Source organism: Natator depressus, chromosome 10, assembly GCF_965152275.1.
Source record: "Natator depressus isolate rNatDep1 chromosome 10, rNatDep2.hap1, whole genome shotgun sequence".
Lineage (NCBI taxonomy): Eukaryota > Metazoa > Chordata > Testudines > Cheloniidae > Natator > Natator depressus.
Genome location: NC_134243.1, coordinates 55,324,141 through 55,336,976, shown reverse-complemented (window position 1 = coordinate 55,336,976; position 12,836 = coordinate 55,324,141). Strand labels below are relative to the sequence as shown.

General features: G+C 42.2%; 1 protein-coding gene across 2 annotated transcripts in view; it reads right to left on the bottom strand.

Moving 5' to 3' along the window:
* LOC141995210 (threonine--tRNA ligase 2, cytoplasmic-like) overlaps window positions 1–11,048 on the bottom strand; it is a 28,068-nt gene extending 17,020 nt beyond the window's left edge. The window contains exons 1-7 of one of the 2 annotated variants that reach the window (XM_074966217.1): window positions 10,788–11,048; window positions 10,614–10,694; window positions 8,529–8,621; window positions 3,865–4,055; window positions 3,107–3,230; window positions 1,701–1,822; window positions 90–207 (exon numbers count right to left, since the gene is read on the bottom strand). In XM_074966217.1, coding sequence (XP_074822318.1) covers window positions 90–207; window positions 1,701–1,822; window positions 3,107–3,230; window positions 3,865–4,055; window positions 8,529–8,621; window positions 10,614–10,694; window positions 10,788–10,868 — 810 coding nt within the window. In that variant the 5' untranslated portion in view covers window positions 10,869–11,048. Of the gene's footprint in view, window positions 1–89; window positions 208–1,700; window positions 1,823–3,106; window positions 3,231–3,864; window positions 4,056–8,528; window positions 8,622–10,613 lie in introns of both variants that reach the window. The other variant, XM_074966216.1, reaches the window with a different exon arrangement.
* Between the last annotated feature and the right edge of the window lie 1,788 nt (window positions 11,049–12,836).

The window sequence follows — 12,836 nt, the reverse complement described above, 5'->3', positions numbered from 1 at the left end:
AATAGTATCCAAATGAATTAAAATTCTATTTTAAAAATCATTTTTACATGCTCATTTCTCCAAGTCTTATAGTAGCTCCAAAGAATTACCTTAAACATATCTAGTAGGATCTCCTTACTGACTTCTAGTCTTTCAAAAGGCTGCTTCTCTTTTATGATATTTTTACAAGTGTTCTCCAATGTAGGGAATTCTGTACTAGATATACCTCTAAACAAAAAATTGGAGAAAAGTTACTATACTTTTAATAACAAAAAAGTTTACTCGGACAATTTATTACCCTCAAATGCCGTAGGGAACCATATTCATTTACTTCATTTTTTTGTAAGGAGAACGGACTCCTTTGATTTAATCACTACAACTGTTCCTTTAGTTTAATACAACTATGCATTCAGCCCGCAGTCCTGCAAACACTTAGGTACAGGCTTAAACTTTATTATTGTTAGAAGTCCCATTGAAATCAATGGGGCTACATGCTGCAGTAGTTAAACACATGCATAAGTGTTTGCAGGATTGGGGCCTCAAAAGAATATATACCGTTATATAATTGTCCTATTTTTTTTTTTTTTTTTTTTTTTTTTACTGATCCCATCTCTGCAGCACCTGAGTGCATTAGGATATGTCTACCTGGGGATAAAAAGCACCATGGCTGGCGTGGGTCAGCTGGCTCAGGCTGTAGTACCAAAAAATTGCTGTGTAGATGTTTGTGCTCGGCTGGAGCCCAAACTCTGAGACACTCCCCCCTCACAGGGTCCCAGAGCCCAAATATCTACACTACAATTTCTCAACACCAAGAGACCTAAGCACCTGACGCTTAGTCAGACTTTAAAAAAAAAAAAATCACTCAACTCAAACTCCTGTCAAATACATGGAAGAAGAGTTTTCTGTGCAAAAGATTCAACGCTATCCCCCCTTCAGATGAGGATTGAGAAAACAGACAGTTCAGTTCTTCCAACTTTTAGAGACACTTCAGGAAAAGACAGGGAAGACAACTTGATATTCATGACATTTCCAAGGTTAAACAAAACAAGGAGAAAAAACATTTAGGCCAACTTTATATATAAGGGAGTAGAAAAGGCATAAGCAAAAAAAAAAAAAAATTCTTCTTTACTATTGACTTTTAACAACACATGGGCCAGCACTGAAAAGCTACATGTGGCCTAAGTCAGCTGAAAAGACATCCTATTAGCCAATTTCAGGTTCTCGGTTTTGCCTGGCTAGATATACACACCAGAGAGATAGAAAGCAGACAGAACTAGATAACTGTAAACATGATTACACAAAGGGTAAACACCTAAGTAACGTGGGATCAGAAGTCCCATTTTCAAAAGTGACATAAGAGACAAAGTTTAATTGAAAGTCATTGAAAACTTAGGCTCTCAAGTCTATCACTTCTGAAAATGGTACTTGTGCTCCTAAGTCACTTAGGCACCCTAGAAAGTTTTATCCCAAAGTTCTACTTTCTTCACAAAACATTCAGTAACTGTACGTCTTGAGGAGGAGTCTGATAGGAATAAACTTCAGAAATAATGATTTCTTCCGAAAATTGCCATGAAGAGAAGACTAACCTGTCAGGTTTAAATCAAAAAATTGATCCACTTCACTTTCTTTTTAATATGCAGGTAAAAATCTGATTCAGCATAACTAAGCCTTAAGTACTGAAGTCAAAAGCAAAATGTTTACAGACATGTGTGACATTTTACCTGTCTTCAATGTACATATCATAATAAAATCCATTCTCAATAGGTGGCCCATAGCACAAACAGCCTCCATAATAACTTTCCATGGCCTCTCCAAGGATGTGAGCACTTGAATGCCAGTAAACCTGTAAATGAATAATAAAGTCAGAAAAGCAGGTCACAGGACAATGACTTCTTGGTGTTACATAATTTTTAAAAAAGCCAGGCATTTCTATCAAAGAGAAGTGTAGAGATGAAGCCACGATATTTAAATCGTAAGCAGGAAATGCTGTTTCTGTCTTTATTTCTACTGTGTTAGATGATTAATGTAAATTCAAATAATTGTATCTGATGAATGCTGGTTCAACGTGATGGTAGCTGTGTCATTGTGGCCCTGTTTTATTCTAGTTTGCTTAGTGATTAGACCTCTGGTGTGATTCAGCCACAACTATCTTTTTGTGTTTTGTTCATTTATAAATAGGCTGATTTCTGGCCACCTAAACTTTAATTTATACCCAAATAATGATCACATACACAGCAGTCTGACTATTATAAAAGCCATTGTGCACATTATCTGAGGACATTTGATCGAGACACTTACACAATGACAAGTTTTTTAGCTTTTGAACTGCTCTGAATTTAGGCTTCAATCCTACAAAGACTTACCTTTATGCACTGTGATTAGTCCTATATGGTAATCAAGGAGACTATTCACAGTGCATAAAGTTAAGCACATTCTTAAATCTTCGCAGAATTGGGGCATTTAGCCCCTAGCCCACAGTAACTTAGGCACATAACTTTATGCACACGCATAGTTCCACTGACTGAGAAACACACATGCCTGAAGTTACTGAAGTGTTGCAGACTCAGGCAGACATATTTTATTCATAGGTCAAATTCTGCATCAGGATGAGATTTCTGTATAAAGTCTAAGATGCCCCACATGTTAACACATTTAGGACTTGATCTTTTGAGATGTTGAGCAACCTTAACTACCACTGTTTTCCCAGGGTCAAAACCCTTAGATGCTTCATCCACAACATATTTTAGAGACATTTTTAAAACACCAAACTGCTTTTAACTTAACATACAAATCTAGGTAGTTTTTGTTTTGTTTTCAGTCAACTTCTATACATTAGCTAAAAGAGGGAGAAAGAAAGGAGTCCAAACAATGTGTGTTTATCCATAAATTCCCTTTTGAAATTGCAGATATATAATATACATCAAATATACCTAGTCAAGTCAAAATTATTTGTCACTTGACTAATCATTTAACAATAATTTTGTTGTATACAATATATTGAACTATACTGAGGACTACTAATGTTCAGGATTTTTATTACAAAAGAAAATCAAGATAATAAAAGGGAGATTTCTTTTCAAGACATTAGTTTCTTTAATCAAGTAAAATCAAGAGACCGTTTACTTACTGCCTGAGCTTCTTCGTTATCAAATGTAAGCAGCTCCAGTGAACAATCTCCCTCCAATGGACGATCCAGATCCCACAATTCACCATTCACTTTGGCTATTACTGCATTATCAGCCAGTCCTCGACTAATGATTAAAAGTAATATAACATCAGTATCAAAGGCATATTGGGCCAGATTTTTAAAAGGTATTTAGGTGCCCAGGTATTCCTGAAAATCCTACTAGGCACTTATCTACATTTTTAGGCACCTGAATAACCTTCAAAATCTGGCCCTTTGGCCTCCACAGACTTTTAAAACATTTTCAAACTCGGTTCACTTTTGAGTTACAGACTGTAAACCCTGTGATGACTTACTCTCTCCTGAAGGAAGGATCTGGAGGTTAAGGGAGGATGGGAACTCTGCTTACTGAATAATAATTCCATATTCTATCGTTATTTAGGATTAAATTTCAAGTATCAGAGTTAATTGCTGACAGTTTCATTGGATTTTAAAACTAGAAGAAACCATTTTGATCATCTTGTCTAATAACCTGTATAACAAAGGCCAAAGAACCACACCCAGTGATTTCTGCATTAAGTCCAAGACCTGTATCAATGCTTCCACAATGAAAGCAAGGCAAAGCAAATATTTTTGAAAAAAAAAAAAAGTCAATCATCCACTCAGTGACCCTATATCATCAACTAGCTCCAAACGAGGGGGGAGGGGAAAAAATAAACAAAACCACCATCTATTAAAACATGTTTACACCTGCAGTTTACCTAATTCCTGCAGCCAACTGATATGGTGTCATTTTCCAAGATTCCCCTTCAATTACTTTACCATCAGTCAGAATCACTTTGATAGGCTTGCTCTGGTTGGCTGCTCTGTAAGCAAGCAAGGCATCATGCTCTTTTTTCAGTGTTTCATAAAGCTTCAGCCTGTCTTCTATGAAGCTTGGCTCACACTGCAGCTGTAAGAATCACACACAGCGGTCACAAAACTATTTTTAAAAGAGAACACAAACAAGGGAGGTTAATTTACTATGTGTTTATACAACATCTAGCACAATAAGGTTCTGATCTCCGTTAGTGTCTCCAGGTGCTTCTGAAATATAAATAAATACACACGTACATTCATAAACACTTTCAACCCCCAACGTGTCAGGTTATAATAACTATCATGGCCATTTTCAAGATTGTTACAAAGATCTTGAAAATGGCCATGATAGTTGGCCAGGGCTACTCGGGGGGGGGGGGGGGGGTGCCCACTAAGCATTCCCCTGTATTCTTGCTTATCATATACCACTCCCCCATGGTATCACTCATAGCTGCTGAAATCCTCTTGCCACATTTATAGCTGATGAAACCTTTCTGACTCTTGGGCAATATTGACAAGAATATGCATGTCAACCCTTATCTTGAAAATAACAGCTTTGCACATGGTTAACTTTACACACTGTAAGCAGTACTACTGAATTCAATGGAACTAGTGCAGGAGTGAGCAAACTTTTTGGCCCAAGAGCCACATCTGGGTGGGGAAATTGTATGCCGGGCCGGGGCAGGGGGTTGGATGCGGGAGGGAGCATGGTGTGTGGGAGGGGGTGCAGTGTGCAGGAAGGGGCTCAGGGCAGGGGGTTGGGGTGCAGGAGGGGCACGGGGTGCAGCGGGGGCTTAGGGCAGTGGGTTGGAGGCTCAGGGCAGGGGGTTGGTGGGTGTGGGGTGCAGGAGGGGTTCGGGGCTACTTACCTTGAGCAGCTCTGGGGTGGCACTGGCACGCAGAGGGGCTAAGGCAAGCTCCTTGCCTGTCCTGGCCCCACGCTTCTCCCGGAAATGACCAGCATGTCCGGCAGTGGCTCCAGGGCGTGGGGTGGGGCAGGTGGATCCACCATGCGCGGCCCTTGCCTGTGGGTACCAGCCCCGAAGCTCCCATTGGCCGCAGTTCCCCGTTCCCAGCATAGGCGTGCGCAGCACATTTCATTAGGGTGTGTACCCAGGGATTTTTTATTTTTTTTAAAGGCAAACATTTATTGAATACTCAATCATAAAGGACATTATTTTTATTCATCAAACAAACTAAAGAAACTAAAATTTAACTAAACTTTTTTTTTTTAAATTAACAACTAAACTTTACTTTAAAAATACAAACTTAAAAAATGAGACACAAAATACCAAATTTTTGCTGTAGTGATAACCAGGCATACATACAAAGATACAGTCAATTTTTATGATCTTTATCTTTAACCAGATAATGAGCTAACCCAAATTGACCAAAACAGATTAAGGTTTCTTCATCTTCCTGTCCTAGAGAATGAGACATTGCTCACCAGATGTTATGGACTTAAATTCCTCAATCACATCATTGTAATTAACTGACGAAGCCAATTCTTGTTCAATGTACAAAATCATGAGTGAGCTGAGGCGCTGTCGGGACATTGTACTACTTAGTTTGTTTTTTACATGTGCTAGTTTCTAAAAGGCTCTTTCACATGAACAGCTTGTAACAGGTAAGACTGCAAAGCATTGAATAGATTTGTAAAAGGTCTGGAACACGGAAGACCGATCCGATTCCTTTAGCCAATCAAGCCACTCTCTGGTGGTGTTTGCAGTGCTACCTTTAGGAACAGATCCATCACACCCCCAAAGCAATCCGACTTCAGCTTCCAACTCATCCATGGACACTTTAAATTTGTTGGCAATGATTTTCATATCGTCCTTGCCAATGTCTAAGCTCAGCAGTTTTCCCATTGCAGCCACAATTTTACAAGTCTCCTGTTCAAATTGCTGGTCAATGCCGGTAATCATTGAGTCTAGGAGTGGGTAAAATGAAGTTATTCTCTCCTACTCCTCTTTTGTATCAAAGTGATGCTGGGACTCAAATGCGTCATCAATACGAATGGACATTTTTCTCTTCTTAACTAGAGGAATCAATATATCATTCTTTACACACATTTTCACACCGTCATTGAAAATAGATTGAAAATATTCTGGGCCACTTCTCATCGCAGCCAAAGAGTTACACAAGCTTTTCGCCCCTTTCATTGCAGTAAGTAAGTTGAGATCTGGAGCTTGAAGAGCCTTACTCACTTTTACCACCATCTAGAGAACAGGGTGCATCATGAGAAGGGAAAAGATGAACTTTAATGAATTTAGTTCATGGATAAGGCCCCTGGCTTTTATTTTCGAGTCAGCAAGGCGAGTTGTTTCGATAATCTCTTGTAAAGCTTGTAAAATCATGGAGTAGTTTTGTTTTACAGCAGCCACTGCTTCTGCTCTGCATGCCCATCTTGTGTTTGATAGTGACTTCAAAGTCTTCAACTGGGATCCTACTTCTTGTGAAATCTTCTCCATTACTGCATGTTGCATAGGACTCCCCTCCATGAAGGCATAAAGAGTCTGAATAACACCAAAAAAATCAAAGACAGTTCTGTTTTGTTTACTTGAAGTGCATGCATCTACTAGGACGAGGTTCAAACAATGCACATAGCAGTGTACATAGAGTATTTCACTGTTTGTTTCTTTCTTTACATTCCATTTGAACTCCCGCAGTACATCCAGACACAGTAGATGCACCATCAAAACAGACAGACATCACTGATGACCAGTCAATTTTAAGAATGCCAAGGACGTCTTTTAACTGGTCAAAAATAAACTGAGCATCAACTGTTAATAGTCTCTGAACAGACACAAAATGTTCAACTGGACTATGTTTTTCATTGTCAAAATACTGCACCACAATGGACATCTGTTCATGGTGTCCACAGTCAGTAGTGTCGTCGGCAATTATGGAGACCATTTTTCCATTGAGTGAAGACACAAACTTTTGTTGCACAACGTTGTGCAAGGCCACAATTAATCATTTTGGATGTGATTACTCAGATAGGTAGCGTTTCGAGGAGATTGTTGCACATGCTTTGCCATTACGGGATCATATTTCTGGAGCATATTGACAAGATTTAGAAATAAACCTCTCTCAAAACTGTCAGCTTTTTCATTGTGACCCTTGAATGGTCTCCTACCTTTTGCCAAACAAACACAGAACAATGTCAATCAGTCGCTCCATACTTTGGTTCTTCTCCATACTTTGGCACCGTTCTTCTTCTTGTTTAGACAGATAAGCCTGCTTGCCCTCATCCAACAATACATCAATAGGTTTCCCTTTATTAAAACTTGACCATGAAGAACAGCTCAACACATGAGATTTTGACAGTTGGTGGTTTTAAAAATATTCATTAGCCCTATGCCAGTTTCTGAATCCCTTATCAATAAATGCTGGATCAGTGTGACCTTTGTTTGCTACATCATTAGAGGAGAAGAAATGGCAGTAAAAGCAAAATGCTGCGTCCTTTGATGGGCTATAATTTAATCACCTATACTTTTCATACCAATCGGACTGAAAACTTCTTTGTTTATTACCTATTTTACTTCGAGGAAACATGCTCAGTCTAGGCTGATAAGGACCTCTAGATAATCGAGACTGGCGTTCTAATCTATTTTTTGGAATATCACAGACCAGGTCATCAGATGGAATGTTTGATGGCTTTAAATAGGAACTACAGTGACCTGAACTAAGAGACAAAGTCTGTTTCTGTTGGTCATTACTCAGTTTATTGCACGCACTGGAACTGGTGGTGGCTTTATCTTCATGTAAGTTCTTAACCGAGGAGTCCGAGGTATTTGCACTACTATCAGCACATTCGTTATAATTCAGTTTGTCTGCTCCTTTTCTTATCATAACAACGAACCGATCCATATTTTAAAATTAAAAGGGGGCATCATAAGATTGAATTCAAACGTAAAGCCACGGGCTTGTTATGCTATGCCCGTGACCTGTCCATGACTTTTACTATATACCCCTAACTAAAACTTGAGCAGGGACCACAGGTACTCGGGGGGGGGGCAGTCGAGGGGCACCGCGGGTGCTGGGGAAGGTGGTCCGGGACCCCCACTGATGCTGGGGGGGATGGTTGGTGGGGTTGGCAGGCGTCCTACCTGGCTCCGCATGTCCCTGCAGCTCCTAGGCTATGAAGGTGCCAGGGGGCTCTGCACGCTGCTCTGGCCACAAGTGCCAGCTACACAGCTCCCATTGCCTGGGAACTGCAGCCAATGGGAGCTGCGGGGGTGGGGCCTGAGGGTATGGGCGCACAGAGTCCCCTGGACCCTCCGCCTAGAGCTGCAGAGCCATGCCAATGGGAGCCCCTCACCTCGAGGTAAGCACCCCCTGAACCCCTCAATCCACTGTCCCTAGCCCTGAACCCCCTCCTACACACCCAAACTGCTGCTGGCCAAGGGGCTGCCTGGCTCAGCCGCTGCAGAAGTCATGGAAGTCACAGAATCCGTGACAGACTCGCAGCCTTACTCATGAGGCAGAAGGTGTGACAAAGGGGAGGACCAGCTCTGAACCTAGCAAAGACTCTTCTTTTGTGCACTATAAAATATCTGCTTACCTCATTCCTAAGCCCATTCACAACTTCATTTTCTTTTTTCTTCTCCTTTTTCTTCTTATTTTGGGCACCAGTCAGGCCTGCACTGGAGGTATTCTTTTAAAAAAAAAAAAAAAAAGTTATACTACTATATTTACTGGGACATTCCATAGCAGGCACGTAATTTAGATAGATATACAGCAATGAAAGAATATTCAGAAATGGGACATAGTCTGATGATGAGCTAAAGAAGTCATGGGGTGTATCCTATCAGAAGAAATTGAAAGACATTTTGTAACACATAAATTAAAAAAGTGCCTATCTATACAATGTTCTGGGTGCATGTCCACTGGTCCAGGAAAATAACCGGCCCAGTGTCCAAGAGATAGAAACTTTCCAAATCCTCAGGAATTTTCTCACTGCTACAACATATCAACAAAATCCTCCCTGCAAAAAGACTGGAGAACAAAAAAGCCTGAAGAGCAACAAAATCAGGCGTTGGTGAGAAAACAAAAGAAACCAGTCTCACACTCAGACCACACTGAAAACAAACTGACTATAGAGAGGTACTGTGGTCCAGAATATAAGGTAATGGACTTACACTCAGGACAAGGGTTTTATTTCCAGTTCTGCTACTGACTTGCTGTGTGACCTTGAGCTAGTCATTTCACCTCCCTGCATCTATTTTTCCATCCCGCCCTCTAGTTTAGACTGTAAACTCTTTTTAGACTGGTTTCAGAGAAGCAGCCGTGTTAGTCTGTATTCGCAAAAAGGAAAGGAGTACTTGTGGCACCTTAGAGACTAACAAATTTATTTGAGCATAAGCTTTCGTGAGCTACAGCTCACTTCATCGGATGCGAAGTGAACTGTAGCTCACGAAAGCTTATGCTCAAATAAATTTGTTAGTCTCTAAGGTGCCACAAGTACTCCTTTTCTTTTTAGACTGTAAACTTTTTGGGACTGAGCATAGTCTATTACTACATGTTTGGCCAGCAAAGCTCTGATGTCAGCTGAGGCCTCTGGACACTGAATTTGATCACTTAATCATAAAGAGAGAAGGACATCAATGAGGTAACTAGGCTGTAACCTATTTAAGGCTCTATATTTCAATTCCATCTGGAAATTCATTGAGAGCTAGTACAGCTATTTGAGCTCCTGTGTAATCTGCTCTCTGCAACAACACAAAAGGATTGCTACAGTCTGTCCCTGCTGAAGTTGAGTGATTGTAAAGGATAAGTGCATGAGGAACATATTGCAATAACTTGGTCTCAAAATCACAGAAATGTGAATCACTATGGCAAGGTCCTTATCCTAAAGGAGTCACTAACTCCAGTATCACCAATAATTGGCAAATACTGCTACCTGAGGATGTAGAATCATGTAGGGCAGCCAATAGGACATACAAGTTGTGAACCTGAACAAAAGGCAGGTAAACTCTCCTTATGGATACAGCTTGTATCAACACCTGCCACTTCTTCTAGTATGTTCCTCTAATCTACCAAATAACCCCAATTCTACCTGGACTGAGTAGCAGACAGTTTGCCCTAATCCAGCAAGGCACTACACTAGTTTGCTGAACAATGATAATTAGCACCAGTACAGCACCTCACGTTTTCAAAGCACAGACAAACCACATACACTAAGCAAATATTAGTTCATTTAAAACAAAACAACAAAAAAAAGGAATAAGTTCCTGGCTCCAACCCATGTTCAATGCAGGCTCAGGGAGCTACTCTCCACCTCCACATAATGGCCACGCCAACGTTTCAGCACTTGTCAAAAGAAAAAGATGATCGCTTGGGGGGGACCTTAAAGTGACCCAAATTAAAACAAGGGAAATTTTAGAGCGTCTTGGGAGCTTGAGTGATAGTTGTTGGTGTTCATGTCACGAAGCCCCCACAGCTGACAGGCCGCCCAGTACAGATGGCCGCCCCCAAGGCCGCCCGCCCGCCCCACGGGCTTCCCCGCCCCTCGGCCTCCAGGCCAGCCCAGCCCCACGGGCTGCCGCGGCCCCCCAGCCCCATCGGTTCCACGCTCCGCGTGCCAGGCAAGCCCCTGCCCGGCACCCAGGGCAGGCTCGGCGTCTTCCTCTCCCTCCTCGCGCACTACCTTGCCGCCTCCTGCGGGGCCCGGCTCCCGCTGCTCCCCGCGGCCCAGCTCCGCTGTCAGGCTGCGCCGAAGGTGCAGGAGCCGGTAGCGCAGCTTCTCGTTCTCCGCCCTCAGCCAGTGCAGCTCCGGGCTGCTGCTTGCCGGGCTGCGCCCCGGCTCCTGCTCCTTCAGGCGGCCGATCTCGGCTGTTAACCAGCGGATCTCCTCCTCCTGCCGAGCCAGGCGCAAGGCGATGGCTTCTGCGGCGGCTGCCATCTTCTCCCGGCCTGCCCCGGATCCGCGCTGCGGCGCTGGGAGCTTCGGGACCTCCCTCAGATCAGCTCCCTCCTCCTCCCCGGGCCCTGCTGGGGTGGGTCTGCAGCAGCTCCTGGGGCTCGTCTCTGCCAGGTGCACAGGAGAACACTGCCACCATGCCCCGCACAATCCTGCCTTTAGAGACCTCGGCTGAGTCTCGGGCTTTCCATAGTTGGGGCTGACCATAAATTATTTAACCATTGAGAGCGGGAGGGGGGCTTAATTTCTTACTTTTGCATGTTTGTTTCAGTGCTACAAGGGGATGGGTAGGTCTTAAAAATCACCAAAAAATGTGTTATGTAATTTATGGGACAGCCCCCTGTAGTTCGGGGGGGGGGGGAATTCCCTTTCTTTTCCTTGCAGAAAAAAACCTTGAAAATGCTAAAGACTGGGCCTGCAAGTGCATGGAGTGGCTTTCCTTGAAGGCCACACAGTCTGCATCATAGCCATCAGTCACTCATTTGGGGGGTTAAGGGAACCCAGCACAAAATGTGGCTGTGGGGGTGGTGTCACCAAGGCTGTTGCTGATGGTAGCAAGGTCACCACAGACTCTTGTCAGATGTGTAAAGTAAACAAACGATTAGAAACTAGATAAATTATTATTATTCAGTTACAGGAACGTTGACTTAGTTTTAACAATGGCAAGTAAAAAATTCAGACATAAACGAGGCTCAAATTGCCATGTCCTTTTTGTGCTAGAAAGGGTTAAGCTTCAGTAGGAAGTTGAAAATTGTCATACCACCTGGAGGGCATTATGCAGTGCCACGTTTCCCGTTAATACACAGTGACAGACAAACGCCATAGTTGCAGAGATTGAGAAAGAGAATACAGCCAAGCTACATTCCAGTAGCATCTGTACTAGATTTACTTTACAAATTATTTTTGTTGTTACTTGAATAAATTATCCTAAAACCTGTCATAGATAATCACTGACATATTACCTATGTGCTTCAAGGTCTCCCTCTCTAAAATTGTCAGTAATACCTATGTAATGTAAGGTGGAATTATTAATTAGCTAATATTTAAAATTGCCAGAATGCACACAAGCAACTCTTGTGGCTGAGGGACTGGCATCCCTCATGTTTCAGCTTATCTGGAAAATTGTTCCTTGAAAAGCTTTTTCCTGGCTGTCTTGGGAGGCTGGACTGGTGATAGAATGAAGATCCCATGCCCCACTTTTGTATAAAATGACTCAGTTATGGGCAAAGGTTCCCCAAAGAATCATCTCAGTGACTCAAAATGATAAGTCTGTCACTGTGTATAGTGGCATGATCTTAACTGACAAGAGTAGTTTATGTTTGTGGGGAGGGAAGCAAAAGGCAAAGGACAGCATCCAAACTAACCCCTTTCTTGAGATTTCCTTTACTGTTAACTTAAATAACAATCTGAATTCTTCCTGCAACATCAGACCTCGCTTAGGGCACAAACAAGGCGCCATCATTCATCTGTCCTGGGCTGCTCTTCACATGGCCTCTATGTTGTGAAGTCCCATAAGATTTCTCACTCTAAGTGGTGGTTGATGGAGGAATTCTTCTGATGAACCCCTCTGTGCTTTCCTCCAGCTGCCCAGGAGCGCATCTGCCATGGTAGATGCTCTGGCTTCATTCTTAACATATGTCCGTAATATTACCATTTTCTTTTCTGGATAACTTTAGAGATAAGGAGTGGTTGAACTCTCTGATGAACTTCAGCATTAGTTACAAATTCATTCCATATAACACTTACTATTTTAAGTCATTTGCCTTCAAAGGCATTTAGGCATCAGTCTACCTTTAGGATTTCCAGCTTTCACATCCATATGTCAAGATGGAAACAACATTTGAGTAGAAGATTCATAGTTTGTTGATTGTAGATGACCAAATCTAGTTTAAGCTGGTAAATACAATTGCCACTTTGCCTGTTTGTGACATTATTTCTTTCTGAACATCC